Source organism: Rattus norvegicus, chromosome 4 (genome assembly GCF_036323735.1).
Source record: "Rattus norvegicus strain BN/NHsdMcwi chromosome 4, GRCr8, whole genome shotgun sequence".
NCBI classification, from domain to species: domain Eukaryota; kingdom Metazoa; phylum Chordata; class Mammalia; order Rodentia; family Muridae; genus Rattus; species Rattus norvegicus.
This window is the reverse complement of record NC_086022.1, coordinates 153,899,273-153,915,640: the sequence shown is the minus strand read 5'-3', so window position 1 is coordinate 153,915,640 and position 16,368 is coordinate 153,899,273. Positions and strand designations below refer to the sequence as shown.

Genomic DNA, 16,368 nt, shown 5'->3' with positions numbered 1-16,368 from the left:
GTTGCTGGGAATTGAACTCAGGACCTCTGGAAGAGCAAACAGTGCTCTTAACCGCTGAGCCAACTCTTCAGCACCTTTTAACTTTTAATAAGTTAAAAGTGGAATCACTTGGTTGTGTAGTAATTGAATATTTAAATTTTGAGGAACCTCTATCTTGCTTTGTACAATGGCTTATATCATTCCACACTGCTGACGAGACATGCGTGATGGTCCTGCTCTAATATATTGCTACCAATACTTGCCACCTTCTAATGTTAATCATAGAAATACTAGTTGTGGTGCGGTGCCTCTCTGGCTTTGTGGACTGCCATGTAACTGTGATGAGGCTAGGATGGACACAACGGAAGGGGAGAGAGAGAGAGAGAGAGAGAGAGAGAAAGAGAGAGAGAGAGAGAGGGAGGGAGGGAGGGAGGGAGGGAGGGAAGGAGAGAGGGAGGGAGGGAGGGAGGGAGGGAGAGAGAGAGAGAGAGAGAGAGAGAGAGAGAGAGAGAGAGAGAGATCTCCTGGGTCTTCTTGCTACCTTTCTCAGATGAATGCTTGTGGGTTGCACGTGGTTCCCATGTGTAGCTCTCAGGAGGTGGTGAGTCTCTATGCATAAGCCAACAGGAGGCAGCGAGTAGAGTAGCTGGGTGCTATCTCAGGCGGCCTATGCATTGGAAAGAGTCCAACTGTTGTTTGAGAGAGGGGAGGCTGGGTGCTCTTTGTTTAGCTCAAATAATGGGCAGGAGAGGCCTTGCCTTTAGGGTCAGGCTAGTTGGTGAGCATGTGAGAGCCACGTGATGCCTGCTTCAGAGAGAGCTGGGACCTGTGTGCTGAGACAGAGGTCTTCTCACAGTGTTAGGGCTTCATTCAGAAGACTAGGGAGAGGAGAGCTAAGGAGGGGACTTGCAGGGGTGAGCACGGAGCAGAAGGGAGGGAGCTGGGAGGAGGGTTCAGAGCTCTGGGTTTTTGATCTTCGTGCTCTCCACGAAATGTGGGGAAAGTCTAGGCCTAGACAGCTGTAGTCAACATGGAGTTTATTGTTTTCCTGCGGGTTTAGTGCTGTTGCTTTTGTTGCCTTCTGCTTTGCTGTTTGGCTGTTGGTAGGGATTTTCGGAGTTAACAAGGCAAATGGGCATAATCCCCTTTGTAAATGAAAGAAATATTAGTCTTTGCACATTGGCATTATTAAATGTCCAGGAATTATGAAGCAATGTGGAAATGATCGTTTCTTCTTCTACCTCAGTGAGGATGAGAGACATCCAGGAGTAAGACAAGCAGGCCAGTGTGACTCTTTTCTATACATTTGTTGTTTTTCACTGTGTGACTATGAGGAGTAGCACCCTGCCATGCGACTCCAACAGTGGAACGATTTCAGAGCCCTTTCTCGATGGACTCCTTGGAAAGGGGGCAACATTTTGTGGGATCCTCTGGATCTCACTGTACCTGTAGTTTCCTTTCAGGAACTGACACTTGATCTGGGTGTATGGAATGCGGCAACTTTAAGACATGGTTGTATAAACCGTAGAATGTGCATAGGGAGAATATTTAAAATAATAACACGCTTTTCGTGTTCATGTCTCTTCATTGAAAGGCCGTCTTCCTTTGTGTCCCGAGGCACTCCGCGTGGGCATCTGGAGCAGTTCTTAGTAAGCTGTTGCCCTATGGGTAGAACTTCCAGACATAAAATCTCATTTAGTATTCTTGGTCATCCTGCAAGGAATGCATTGCTAATTCTATTTTTTTGAGCAATTGACTGAGGCCCAGAGAAGTGTCTATTTATTTGGTACTTGATAGAATCAAGAGCCTGGGTGTATGTCCTGTGATAAAACTTTCCCTGGAGAGATGCGACACACACATCTACTCACCCCAGATAGGGAGCCTACAGCAGACAAAGTACGTGTGCCCCCGAAGCCTCCTTTCTATCTCGCTCACCTTCAGCCCACCCAGCTTTGTTCTGCAGAGCCACTGCTGCAAATGCCTGGCTGTGTGTGGCCTTTGTCCAGAGCCTTGGCTGTGGGCGGCACAGGGTCACCAGGTATTCATGAAGAGGGTGCATGGAAAGCCCTGCTCCTCTCTGTGGCAGCAGGCAGATGTTTGCTAGGCGGGACTATGCCCCTTCTGGAGGGGCTTTCAGCAGTGAGACAGGAGTCGGGCACTGGCTTGGCTGTGGTAATTCTGGTGGTATCTGTAATTTATACAACAAATACATTTTTTTCTGCCCTTCTCTACCAAAGAACCTTTTAATGTACAGAATTTGGGAAATGCAATAAAAATGTGAAGGTTATGAGGTTTGAACTCTCAGGTCTTCTGTCAAGGTTTTGCCATGCTACTGTGACACTGTCCCCAGATAGCAGCTATCCCAAGGACTTCCTGTTTGTCCACCATGTTGTCTGCCCTCGGTCAGAGCCACATTGCTCAACCACCAGGTCTGAAATGCTGACTTTCAGCAGACTCATGGAGCTCACTGGATTTAGGTGTATCATCAGCAAGTGGTGGTGTGAACAGCAGAAAGGGAGGCCTCCCTCGCCTCGTGCCAGGGAAGACATGGGGGAGTGGTTTACCATTGTCGTGGTTTGCCCTCAGGGTTGGGAGTCTGTGATTTAACTGCTGCATCCATGAGTTCTCCCCCTCCATGCCTGCTGATGCTGGCCATCAAGGGTCAAGCAGTGTTATGATTAGTGTCTAGTGGGGACAGCTTAACCGTGATCAGAGCAGATGGTTCTTTCCTCAGTGGGACTCTTTATGGGGGTTCCGTTTCCTCTGTCACCTTCTTGACTTGCTACACTGCAGAGAAGAGATTTCCGTGCTGGTCGGAGAAGGTGCGGGTGCTGTTGGCAGGGTCTGCCCTGTCTGGTTTGGTTTCTGCTTGGGTCTTGGTTGTGCAGTCTCAAAGCTGCATCTGGTTCGTGTGGCCTTGGAGAGGCTCAGTTTCTCTACCTGCCTTCCCCCTGCCTTTGGCGGGTCATCGGAGGAAGGTGCTCTATTTAAGGCAGCAGCTGATCTGCTGAGTTGGGGAGATGTTGCAGATGTCCTTGCCCCTCTCTGTCCCTTCATTATGGAACAGATGCGATGGCTGTGGGCACAGGACTGCTCTCCGCACCTCTTCTGTCCTGCAAAGGTGAGGAGGAGTTAGCTTACTGCTGTATTGTGTTCAAGCAGTTCAGGTGCTCAGCTCCATGGATGACACAGTCAAGGGAGGAGGCTTTCCTTTCAACCGCCCCCCTGTCAGCCTGAGGGACGATACCAGGTTTCTGTCAGCCCTTTGAGGAAACTTGTTCCACACTTGGTCTTTGAGTGTCAGACGGGTAGATAGCCACGGCCTTATTGTCTGTCAGAGCTGAGAGCACTTACGCTCTGGAAGGTCTTTTTGCAGGCACGTTATTCCAGGATCAGCAAAACCATCCCATCTATCGCACCCAGATCCATTCTTGGTTTCTCCTACCCTGCCTAGAAACCGAGGGCTTCCTTATCTCTCTTCCCTACCTCATACCCCAGTCTTCACCGTGCTCTGCCCCGAGTGCACAGTAGTACTGTCCCTGTCTATTTAGATGGAGATTAATCGAAATGAAATAGAACTTAAAATGTGCTTCCTCCATGGTCCCAGAGATATCTCATGTGCTTTACAGACGCATTTGACTGACAGCCACCATATTGGATAGTTCAGAATGACATACCATTTCCACTACCGTAAATGTTACAATTGGACTGGGGAATAGCGGCTCATGCCTGTAATCCCAGCGTTTGGGCGGCCGGGGCACAATTGCCTTTAGTCTGAGATTAGCTTGGGCTGTGTTGTGAGTTTGGGGCTCAGCCAGGTCTAGAGTGAGACTCCATATCAGAAAACAAAAACCAAATTCAAACAACTGAGCCGTACTGCGTAGCACCATGCAGCAGGCTGACGTGTCCTGAGCAGCTCTGGTGGTTTTAGGAAGAAAGAATTCAGGATGCAGGAATGGATGAAGGACTTTAGAATTAGCTGGAACGGTTGGGGAAGGAGGCCCTAGGATTGTCTTGTTGGAATGACATCTGAAGAGCACTGCAGAACAGGTCAAGGGAAGCTGGGGATGTCACCAATGCCCATGGGGTTGAGAAGCTGTTGGCAGGACCTGGAAGCACTGTGTCAGTGCGCAGACTCCTGCTCTGTCTGCTCTGGTTTCTGTTTGGGTCTTTGCTGGGCAGTCTCAAAGCTGCATTAGGAATCCTGGCTTCAGGGCAAGCAACTGAGACTTGGCTTAGGTCTTTGCCTCTGTAGCCCAGGCAGGCAGCAGGAAGAAGCTGGAAGAGCAGCCGTGTCAGTTACCTGCCTGTCATTCCATGCCACAAGGTGACCCTGTAAGGCCTGCTGGATTCATCTGTGGATAGGCTCCTCCAAGCTGGCGATGGACAGACTTGGCTGGTTCAAGACCAGGAGACAGGGTCCTCTTGCTTTCCAGTCACAAGCTTTGCACTGGCTCAAGCCAGTACATCTTTGGTTTTAGAATGGCTACTACACTTAGAGGGAAATATGGGGCCCTTGTCACCCATGAGGGCTTGATATATGTAGAGTCCAGGTAGAGGACTGCAAAGGTTTTGGGTGACTCCTGGTCCAAAAGGAGGCCATTGCTGTGCACTTAGGGTCTTGAAGTGACAGGGACTGCAGCAGGACAGTCATTGCAGCCTTCTCTTTCCTGGGGTGAGCTGCTTTCTGATCTGCAAGTCACATAGGTATTCTTCAGAAGTCACAGGCTCTATTTGTGGCAGAAGTCACCACAGAAGAAGGCTGTACTGTTGAAGCCCCGTATCTTTTTCATGTCTGTGGCTCATTCGGGATCCCTTTATGCTGCCCAAGGATCTGGGCATCTTTACTTAAGGGTAGTGTGGAGGAGGGAGGTGACAGGAAGACTGGATCCTTCTGGTTAGGTTCTGTGTCCTTAGATTAGAAGGCTTTTTTATATTCTCAATTTATTCTTGCATATCACATCTTGACCATAGTTATTCCTTCCTCTCTCCTCCTAGACACTCCCCCCTTACCTCCCTCTTCCCCCATTTCCTTTCAGAAAAGGTCAGGCTACCCAGGGTTATCAATCAAATAAGGCATATCAAGTTCTAATAAGACTAGGCACCTACCTTCATATTAAGGCTGGATGAGGCAACCCAGTAGGAGGAAAAGGGTCTTGAAAGTAATCAAATACAGCCCTCACTTCCTCTGCCAAGAGTCCTTCAAAAACACTAAGCCACACAAGTATAGCATATATACAGAGGGCTGAGGCTAGACCCATGCAGGCTCCCTGCTTGTTGGTTCATTCTCCGTGAGCTCCTGTGAGTCCAGTTTGTCAATTCTGTAGGTTTTCTTGTGGTGTCCTTGACCCCTCTGGCTCCTACCATGCTTCCTCCCTTCTTCCACAGGATTCATGAGTTCTGCCTACTGTTTGACTGTGGGTGTCTGCATTTGTTGCCATGGGTTGCTGAATGGAGCCTCTCTGATGGTGATTACGCCAGGCAAAATCATTTCTTTACCTCTTTTTTCCCCAGGTGTGTTTGGTTCTATCCTAAGGCTGTAAGCCATCTGGCCTCTGGTTTCTCGTCCGCCAGGTAGCGTCAGGGGTAGGCGTTCTCTCATGGAATGGGTTTCAAGCTAGACCCCGTCATTGCTTAGCCATTCCCTCAATTTCTCTGCCACCTTTTCCCCGGCACATCATGCTGGCAGGGCAGATTGTAAGCTGACGGTTTTGTGGTTGGGTTGGTGTCCCAATCCCTCCACTGGAAGTCTTGCCTGGTTCTGGGGGATTAGAGAGAGAGGTTTTAAGACAGAGTCATTTAAAGCCAGGCTTGGAATATGAATAGAAAGTACAAAGCAAATGGCAGACGAACAAACATTCTAAGTACACAGAATCACATGGTAGCTGACGAGAACTGGACATGTTTGAGGAAGGAAGGGAAACCAGTACGTAAGCCCAGGGAAGGTGGCCTGGGTCGGCATACACAGGTTCAAGGAACATGATGGGAAGTTTGGGTTTGAAAATGATTGGCGTAGGAGAGTGACAGGGCCTGATTTAGTGTTTTTATTTCCTAAGAGGTCATCGTGACTGGTTGTGAGTGAGGCTTGGATTGGAAATCTGGAAATGAGAGAAATCTCAGGGACTCCTGCAGCAGGAAAGGAATGGTGACCTGGGCTAGAGCGGTGGCATGGGAGGCGGAAAGCGCTGGTCTCCTCTCTTTCCTCAGAGTTCCTATCCACAGGGTAAGGGGAAGGACACAGTGCTTAAGGTGTCTGGTAAACTAATGTTTATCTGTGGCCTATCTTGTGTCAGTCAGCTCTCTGTCACCAAGACACTAGACCAGAGGCCACTGCATGGAAGGAGCAGCAGTTTACTATGTCTCACGGTTTAGAAGAGTCAGTCCATGGTCCGATGGCTCCTTGCTTTTGGATCTGTGGGTGACATTACATTATGGTCAGGGAGCATAGCTTACACAGACCTTTTACTTCATGGTGGCTGGGAAGCTGAAGGACAGGGAGGGGTGGGGTATAATATTCCCTCAAGGCCCTATCTCCAGTGATTCAAGTCCTTCTCATCAGATCCTGCCTCTTGAAGGTTTGACCCCCTCATGCGATGAGGATGGGATGTGGGAGCAGTTGGGGATTGCTTACGGTACAAAGGGTGACAGCATTCTTGCCTAATGGAACATCACTGTTTTTATAGCCGCTAGCAATAGATGCTGAGCGTCCTCTGGGATGGAGAACTTAAAAACCACCGTGTCATTATTGGACATCGTCCTGACGGGGAGATACCAAACTACTCTAACATTGGGACTTCTCTCTGGGCCCTTGTAGGGCAGGGTGAGACGAGACTAGTGGGTCTGTGCTGGGGCCCTGCACTGTCCTTGCTCTTCTGAGAAGAGGCAACACCTTTGTGAGGTAGGCAGGGATGTTGCTATCTTCAAGAGAGCCCAGCCGCTGGGCAAACAGGAATCATTTTTCTTACGTCTGGCAGAGGTTGGTGCTGTGGAGGTCTTATGTGTTTTCCTGTGGTCTGGTCTGCTGGGCTGCAGTTCTGGGGTTCTCTTGGACTCGAGGAGAGCATCAGAGGATATAACCCAGTAAGGCTGGAGCCAGATCAGACTTAGCCGGTGGCCTCGGTTCAGCTGGCAGCCAGGAGGCAAAGCTTTGAATCAACCTTATAATTTGAAAATTGGTCTTTGCATTGGGTGGTGATTTTGTGCTAACAAAAAGCATCAGAGAAACAATGCGGGGCTGTCCCACCTTCATGGTGTTACTCTGGGTTCAGAATCCTTGCTGCAGAGATGGAAGTCCCCCCCACTACTAGAATGCACGGAAGGGTGTATTTCCCATTGCAGCTGTCCTTTAGGCTCTCCTAGAATTTCTGGTCGGGATGGGCAAGCGACTTGGAGAAGCCAAAGCCACAGTGACTTTAAAGTATATCCATCATGGAGACTAACCTTGGAGAACACATTTCTCTTTTTTCCCACATGTGGCCATTTATGGTGGGACCGCCCTTTGTCACTCAAAGGCTATTGTGGTATTCTAAGATAGCTGTATTCTTGTTCTCAGTCAAGGGAGGAGGTGATATCCTATTCCTCTGTACGCTCAGACCTCTTAACATGTGCTTTCTCCTGATGGTGTGCCCTAGAGGCATCCTTGTATCTGGGAATGGGTCTCACTATGGAGTGTGAGGATACCCAGGACCCCTTGCTGGTCTTCACACTGGGGCTTTCTGCCTTCTTCTCAAGAGTCACCCACCCCCAACCCCTGACACTGCTTGCTTTGTGAACAGGCAGCTGATCTGAGAGGGATGAAAGCAATGAACTGGTGCAGATAGGGAATTGGGGGTATGCTAGGCTTAGTGGGGAACATGGCTGCTTTTTATAGAAATATAGGAAGATAAGTCCAGGAGCTGAAACAGTGTCCACTTAACTTTGTCAGTGCCACAAATAGAGTCTACCAAGTCAAAATTGCAAGCCACAGACAGAACAGAGCCAGGAAGAGTTAAGTTCTAGCCCAGTTGGGCAAGCAAAGATGGGACGCAGAAGGTCCATTTTGGACTTGCTCATGTCAGTGTAAGAAGAAGAAGCGGGGATATTTTCCACTCTCTGTCACCGGGGAGGTACCCTGGGAACTCACCGTAGGTGTTAGTGTTAGAGCTGCTGATCACTAAATGTAGATATTCACCATTCCCTGCTCAACCCAAAAGCCCAGGAGGAGGTGTGGACGCGTGTATCTGCATGTGTGTGTGCACACACATGTGCATGTGTGGAGTGTTAGGTAAGGAGGGAAGCATCCAGTCTGGCAGTTCCCGGTGAGCCCTGAGTGCAGCAAAATCTTCCATTGTCTCATTTGGTGACCTTTAATGAGTCACATGCTCCTTTGTTTTCTTGGGTTTTGAACGGAGACACTTATCTTGCTGCTTTGGAGAGCAGCTCTGCTTCAGCTGTCTTGGCTAATCCAAACCCATGCTCCTCTGCTCTCTGCTCTGAGGCCTATGTCCCGAGCCTCTGGAGCCTTCCTTTTTTTACACTCAGCATCTATATATTGAAAGGAGGCCAGGCAGCGATAAACTGTGAGATGGGGAACTTCTCAGTCCAGGAGAGATCCATTCTTCACAAGCCTGATACTCCGGAAAACATATTGAGCCCCTGAGGTGCAGGAGCTGCCTGTCGCCCCTGGGCTGAGGAAGGGGAGAGTGAGAAGGGAGTGTGTGGTGAGGTGAGTATGCCAGGGTGTGGGCACAACGGACACACTTTACCGAGGTCTGTGGAATGAGGCTGAAGTCTAACACCACAGATGTCATCCACCAGCTGTGCAGGTGGCTGGTGACAGCTGGTGCCAAAGGAGGCCTGATGTGCTTGCCTTGGTATCCAGTGGGTGATACTAAGTACACAACATCTGTGCATCTCTCGCTTCTTCCTCTCTGTCCACGGGAAGAAACGATAATCTACCTTGATACGATTTGCTGTTGTGCCAGGAAAGGCTCAGGACCCCGCTGTCAGCATCTTGGATACTGATGTCAATCATTTGGCTTATAGTTGAAGTTTTATTGTCTCTGTTGCTGTAGTGATGGGGAGGAGAGAGAGTTTGGAAACCAGCAAGTGTGTTGAGCACCATGCAAGCATGTTGCCTGGGTCTCTTTGGATTGCACGAGACAGGTAATAGACTCATCTTAACTGAGAAGTAGCTAAGTCACTAAAGTAACCTCCATGATAGAAGAAAGTGACTTGGGGAAGACTCTACCATAAATGTTCTATTACCTCCTAATAGTGCCTCCCTGGAACCATGTAGATGTGGTCTTGGAGAGGCGGGCATTCGATGCCCAGATCACTTCACTGGATAGGAGCTTACTTTGGCTTGACGCTCTCACTACAGAGTGTAGAGTTTCCCGCTCTCGGGTGTACTGTGTCTTTGCACCATCAGTTCTAGTGCTGGGATGATGAGCTGCTCACACATACACATTTCCTTCCTCCTGATCCCCGTATCCCACCCTCATCTTCTTCCTTTTCTTCGTTACCCATTCTACCTAAACGAGTATCCTTTTATTTGCGTGCTCTTATGAGCATGTATTTTAAGGGTCAGAAGTTGCATTAATTTCGCCGTTCCCCATATACTTTCTAACTAGCTCAGAGCTATGAACGCATGTTCTCACCTCTTGTCTGCCTACGTCAAGTCAGTGAGACTAGTGAAGAGAGTGCCAGGCCCAAGTTCATCCAGCTGAACTAGGTCATGCGGGGCCTGGAATAGATTTCGTGGCTGTATTTCCTGGAGCATACATATTAGTGCTTTTGTATGTCGCTTCCCAAGTTCCTGCAATAGCTTGGGGGAAAAAAACATTTTTATTTGTTTGTCAAAAATTGTGTCCAGAATCCAAAATGTGTCCCCAATGCCCCCATATTCACCATAGTAACTGTTGTCTTTTCTCTCTGCACAGGTTCCAACTATGGGAGCCCACGCCCAGCTCATGCCAACATGAATGCCAATGCAGCTGCAGGACTTGCCCCCGAGCACATCCCTACTCCAGGGGCAGCACTGTCCTGGCAGGCAGCCATCGATGCCGCCCGGCAGGCCAAGTTAATGGGCAGTGCTGGCAATGCGACCATCTCTACCGTCAGTTCCACACAGCGGAAGCGGCAGCAGTATGGGAAACCCAAGAAGCAGGGGGGCACAACTGCCACACGGCCGCCCCGGGCTCTGCTCTGCCTGACTCTGAAGAACCCCATCAGGAGGGCATGCATCAGCATTGTTGAATGGAAATATCCTTTATGCTGTGGGCTGGCCAAGGTGTGCCTTGGACCTGCACCTAGGGGCTGGCCCTCTGGGGCTTACCAGGCATAGATATTAAAGCTATCTTATCCTTACTGCTGCAGTGATGACAGTCAGGATTCTGGACGCCCCCTCCCCCAGACTCCATGAGTCACCAGCTCACGGGACAAGGTCCCAGAATTTGTTGGTATTACAAGCATCCCTGAACCAAAAATCTGAAATATGAATTCTTCTACAATCTAAAACTTTTACAGTATCAACAAGATGCCATAAATGGAAAATCGTCCACTTGATGTTATGTGACAGATTGCAGTCAAAATGTAGGCACTAAAATTTGTAGTGACTGTATGGGTAAGGTATATCTGGGACATAAATGATTTCAAGTTCAGACTTGGGTCCTATCCCCAAGATATCTCATTATGAATCTGCAGGGATTCCAAAATCCAGACAGAGCTTAAATCTGAAACACTTTCACTCCCAAGCATTTGGGAGAAGGAGAAGACTCTCCTGCTGCCACAAGTGACCTTAGAGAAGACAGTGTGGGATATGAGCAGTGTGGGATATGAGCAGTGTGGGACAGGAGCAGTGTGGGACAGGAGCAGTGTGGGACAGGAGCAGTGTGGGACAGGAGCAGTGTGGGACAGGAGCAGTGTGGGACAGGAGCAGTGTGGGATATGAGCAGTGTGGGACAGGAGCAGTGTGGGGCAGGAGCAGTGTGGGGCAGGAGCAGTGTGGGGCAGGAGCAGTGTGGGGCAGGAGCAGTGTGGGACAGGAGCAGTGTGGGATATGAGCAGTGTGGGACAGGAGCAGTGTGGGACAGGAGCAGTGTGGGACAGGAGCAGTGTGGGATATGAGCAGTGTGGGATATGAGCAGTGTGGGATATGAGCAGTGTGGGACAGGAGCAGTGTGGGACAGGAGCAGTGTGGGATATGAGCAGTGTGGGACAGGAGCAGTGTGGGACAGGAGCAGTGTGGGACATGAGCAGCGTGGGACAGGAGCAGTGTGGGACATGAGCAGCGTGGGATATGAGCAGTGTGGGATATGAGCAGTGTGGGACAGGAGCAGTGTGGGACATGAGCAGCGTGGGATATGAGCAGTGTGGGATAGGAGCAGCGTGGGACAGGAGCAGCGTGGGATATGAGCAGTGTGGGATATGAACTTACATTCAAGTCACCTGGGAGCCGCTTATGTGGCTATTTGTTGCTATCACATGCTGCTTCTTCACAACTTTCTTTTCTATGGCACTGTGTTGTTGTAGCTCACACCCTGATCTTTTAGTGTAAATGGGCCAGGAGACACATGAGGACATATGGTCAGTGGCTCTAGCCCTTGGCTTAGCACTCAGGACCAGAGGTTCTCAGCCTGGGCACTGCATTGGAATCGCCAGGAAAGTTTTAGCAAACTCTAGGAGCCACAGGTCTCACTAGTCCCCAGATGTCTACAGAGCTCTCCAGGCAGGCAAGGCTACTGTATAGCCAAAGTTCAAAGCATCGTCTATAATAGCATGTATCTACTCTGAACACACAGAAAGGTTAGAGGGGACTTTAGAAAACATGTCTCTGAAGGGATGGGCTGTCACCATGGGCATGCCTCTTTACTTCTCAGCATCATGGAGTTCCACTGGACAAGACATCAGTGCTCAGCTCTGACTGTCACTAGGGATGGAATGAGTCACAACAAACTCCCCAAGTCACATGGCCTGGAATAAACAGTATCAGAACCTTGAGACTTAGTGCTGGGTACCTTTTTAACCCCAACTCATTTAGACAGGGTCCTATGCTTCTTTCCAAGTGGAGTGTCTGGTTTTATTTGCGAGTTTCTAGGAAAGGATTTCAAAACCTCTGGTAGTGATTGGGAGGTAAAAGATGGTGACCTAGGGTGGACTAAGTTCTGTGGAGCAAACAACACTCCCTCCTGGGATATTTGAGATCCTTTCCCAGGAGTAACTATAATAGGATACAGCGCTAAGCAAGGGCTGCTGCCAAGATGTCCAGGCTGAGAAGCCTCACGGAGTCCATGAATGGGTGTGAGGCTGAGCTTAGACAGTTCTGCCAGGCTGCATTCAGAACTACAGAATGAGAGAAGTGGTACCCTATGGGTAGCCACTGTGAAGGGAGAGCACGGAGGCCTGAGATCCAAAGACCCCACCCCCAATTCATACAGCATGTGCTGACAAAGTTGGCTTTAAATCCAGGGTTCCCACATCCAAAATCCATGTCCTTCCTAAACGCTCTGCACTACAGTGCTGGATGGCGGGCCCGAGGCCTAGGCAAGACTGGATGGTTACTAAGAGGTACTAGAGAGTTAGTAGGTGGGACCAGATGGAGAGACATTAGGTGGACAAGATAGTTATTGGGTAGAACTAGATGGCTACTTTGTGGTACTAGACAGTAAATTGCTAGGTGGAAATATGTGGTTACTGGGTGGGACTAGAGATAGCTATCCACTCCATACTTAGGAAGTGCACTCCAGTGTAGTTCTACAGGGGGCCTGAATCTGTAGCCCTCACTGCATGATTAGTGGGACTGGCCTTCCTGAGAGAAGGTGCTTCCCACCTGGGGAGAGGGAGGGAATGCAGCCCACAGTACTAGCTGTGTGAAAGCTCCAGATGGCCTAGAACAGGTGAGGAGGGAGACTGATGGACTGGACTCAACAGCTCTCGACAGCCTGGTGCTGTCCTCAGATAGGCAGTAAAGGATGGAGGTACCATGGGTACGTCAGGCTTGCTGGAAGCTCCTGGCTGCAGCTCTCTCCAGGATCCTCCAGCGTCAGCCTGGTGCTTCAGTGTCTGGTGACGGGTGGGTTGCTTTTACGTTTGTGTGCATGGAGCAGGAGGTAGGGGATGGCTCGCAGACTGGTACAGGCAGTGAGGACACCTGATAGGGCACCAGACAGTGAGAATGGTACCTTGCAGCCTGTGTTGAGAGTTACTGTCTTGAGCAGGTTGGGGCCTGGTGAAGAAGAAGGGGATGTGAGAGGAGGGTTGGGAGAACCAGCTTTCAGAAATGCCCTCATGGCTACCTCAGGCAGATCAGCACAAAGTGGTTCTGAAACTGACTCAGGAACTGACCTTCTGGGTCTGGGTCCTGCTCTAGCTGTTAACTTGATGATTTCAGGCACAACACAACCTCCAGAAGCTTTAGTTTCCTCTGTTAGCGGAAGAGATTGCTCTCTTCCCAGGTGCTTGGGAGCAAGGTCATCACAGAGCTGGACCTGGAGGCTCTGGAAGCATGTCAGATTCTGCCCTTGTCACCCCTGCCTTAATGCTAGGTCCTGTCACCATTGCTGTTGCTATTGGGCACCTCAGGGCAGCAGGCTGTAAGAACCCATTGCTAGGTTCAGGCTCTGGGTGTGGCTGTGCTTCTTGCCTTCTGGGGGTCTTGGGCAGGTGTGAGGATGGCCATGTTTGTAAAGGGGAGATTGGTCATGTTCTCTCACAGGGCATCTTGTGATACCAAGACACATCTGAAAGATGGCATATCTTAGGAGGCATCCTCTGCTCTGCCACAAGGCTGCTGGGGATCCATCGTGAAGGCAGTCATGCAGACTCCCCCTGAGTGCAGCCCAGCATGCCCATAAATCCAACCTTGAAGGCTGTGGCACGAGGCGAGCATGGGACATGGTGGTCAGGGGATCTGGTTCCAGAGCTGCATGGCCACTTGCTTGGTATAAGGTTTTGGGGATTTTTTTTAGTTTCTCTGGGCCTCAAAGATTTGGACTAGATATGTGATTGATGTGGGAGGGCCCAGCCTCACTGCAAGCAGTGCTACTCTTGGACAGGTGGTCCTGGGTTGTATAAGAAAGCAGGCTGAGCAGGCCACGAGGAGCAAGGCGGTCATCAGCATTCTCTATGAGCTCTGCTTCAGCTCCTGCCTCCAGGTTCCTGGCTTGAGTTCCTGTTCTGACTTCCCTTTGTGATAGGCTGCGAGCTATAAACTACAGTAAACCCTTTCCCTTTCCAAGTTGCTTTTGGTCATGGAGTTTTATCAGAGCAATGGGAGGCTAATTAGAAGAGGCTCTGTGGGGGCTGGGGATTTAGCTCAGTGGTAGAGCGCTTACCTAGGAAGCGCAAGGCCCTGGGTTCGGTCCCCAGCTCCGAAAAAAAAGAACCAAAAAAAAAAAAAAAAAAAGAAAAAAGAAAAAAGAAAAAAAAAAGAAGAGGCTCTGTGAAAGGAACTTGCTTGTGGGAACACCGACTGGGGCTTTCCTGCTTTCGGTGGTGGATGTGGTGTAGTCTCAGAGGAAGAGTGCTATCATATGAGCTTACTTGTCACCGTGTCCCATCCTGGTGTTTCCATGAAGTCACAGCAAGAGAACATGAGAGTGTACTGTTACTAGCAAGTGGACCCTTGGTTGATGCTCTATAGCTCAGGCCGTCACCATGTCCTGTGCGGATCTGAACTGGCAAAGGGGACACGATCCCTACCTCTGAAGCCACAGCACACATCCTACCTGGCTTTGGGGAGTCCTAAACTCCAGGGAGGTAGAACTCTCACTTTGCTTCCAAAAACTGAAAAGCAAAATCTGTAGATTTCCACGAAGGACTACTTGTTTAAAACCACTTCCTTCCAAGTATGCTTGGGTCCCTTGGCGACAGTTCACGAACCATGTGGAAATGGGGTCCTGTGGGGGATCCTTCCTGGGGCAGACGGAGCTCTTTACCCCAAGTCCACACGTGGGGGAAATGAAATCAAATGTAATCTAAATAAATAAAAGAGGGGAAGAAGTTATTTAGAAATCTGTGTTTACTCTGGCACGCGACTGGCCTCCACCGCTCTTAACATATTAGGAAAAAATTTTGGCAGGGGTCCATGAGAAGCACTTAAAAGGCATATGTTTCTCTTCAAAATACAGGGGACTTGGAATGCATTGTTTAAACAGAATTCTTATGCATTTTTGATTCATTTAAAAGAATATATATATGGACGTCTGTTTGTTTCACTTGTGTTAGCATTGATTTCCTTAACTCCTGCCCCAGACCATTTGAAATAATTATTTTATTGACGATTTTTGCCAATTGTGTGGCCTTAGCAATCTATATTCCCTTTCCGGAAGATGACTCCAACGCCACCAACTCCAACCTGGTAAGTCTGGAGCTCTGCATGTCTTATCACGTGTTAGATAACCGAATTCTGGACGCAGATTCAGAGTGCAAGGTGGGAGAGGGGCGAGACGTGTATTTGACCGGCGCCGAAGTTTGCCACTGCTCAGATCTTCCCGGCCACCTTGCTTTTTTTTATTCAAATTGGCACCTGCCTTATCACAGGCTACTTTCAGAAGAATATTCCAATCAGGTGGCTGTGAGCTGTGTGTGCCTATATGAGTGTGCGAGCGGTGGATCTTATAAGCAGTGTGTGTTACAGATGTACTGCTTAAATCCTGAGTGCAGGTGTTCGCTAGAGCGAGCGTTTTTTGGATCATGGGCCGTGAGTATTTTGAGTGCCATTGTTCCATTGTTAGGCTTTGACTGCTCGATCATAGCATGATTGCATGATAAATAGTTTCTAGGAAGCTTTTAGCAAAGTTTTCTTTTGTGGCCAAGGGGTATCATTGAGTTAAAATGGCTTTATTTTCCTCGGAGGAGGTGGCTTTCCATTTGGATTTAAGAGAGGCCAACCCTGGCAATTTGGGGTTAGTATTTGTCCATGGAAAAAGTGGAGAGTGTGTTTACTTTTGGCTGAGCGTGAAGTCATTGCAAATGCAAAGGCCTTTGCTGGTCTGGGCCTGTGAGGCGAGCTCTGGAATGCACTTGGCAGAACCAGGGCTGCCTGGAGCTCCAGCAAAGGCTGCAGAGACATTGTGACTTTCTCCTGCCCAGGCCAAGACGTTGGCAGTCTTCATGTGATTTTTCCCACAGCATGTTTGGTCACCAAGCCCACCGCCTTCCTGTCACAGGTGCCTTCTTGTTACCTGGGATTGGGCTCCTGGATGAGCCTGGTTTAGGAGAAGCAGGAATGTTATGGGGCTCTCCTTCCTGGAGTTGTGACTGAAGCTGTGGCTTCTGATGCTGTCAAGGGGGGAAGTCCCTTTTTTACTGAACCTTCGACATTTCCAAAGAGATTAAGTCTCTCAACTTATGGGTCATGACTGCGTCGGGGGGGGGGTGTGTGTGTCACATATAGGATCTCTTGCATAT

At 49.4% G+C, this 16,368-nt stretch overlaps 1 protein-coding gene across 30 annotated transcripts in view; it reads left to right on the top strand.

Moving 5' to 3' along the window:
- The window catches only part of Cacna1c (calcium voltage-gated channel subunit alpha1 C), a 620,764-nt gene that overhangs the window by 136,292 nt on the left and 468,104 nt on the right, over positions 1-16,368 (top strand). For 28 of the 30 annotated variants that reach the window (XM_063285506.1, XM_063285499.1, XM_063285512.1 and 25 more), the window contains exons 2-3: positions 9,900-10,222; positions 15,212-15,316. In XM_063285506.1, coding sequence (XP_063141576.1) covers positions 9,900-10,222; positions 15,212-15,316 — 428 coding nt within the window. Of the gene's footprint in view, positions 1-551; positions 8,684-9,899; positions 10,224-15,211; positions 15,317-16,368 lie in introns of those variants that run through there. The other 2 variants (XM_063285509.1, NM_012517.2) reach the window with 2 other exon arrangements.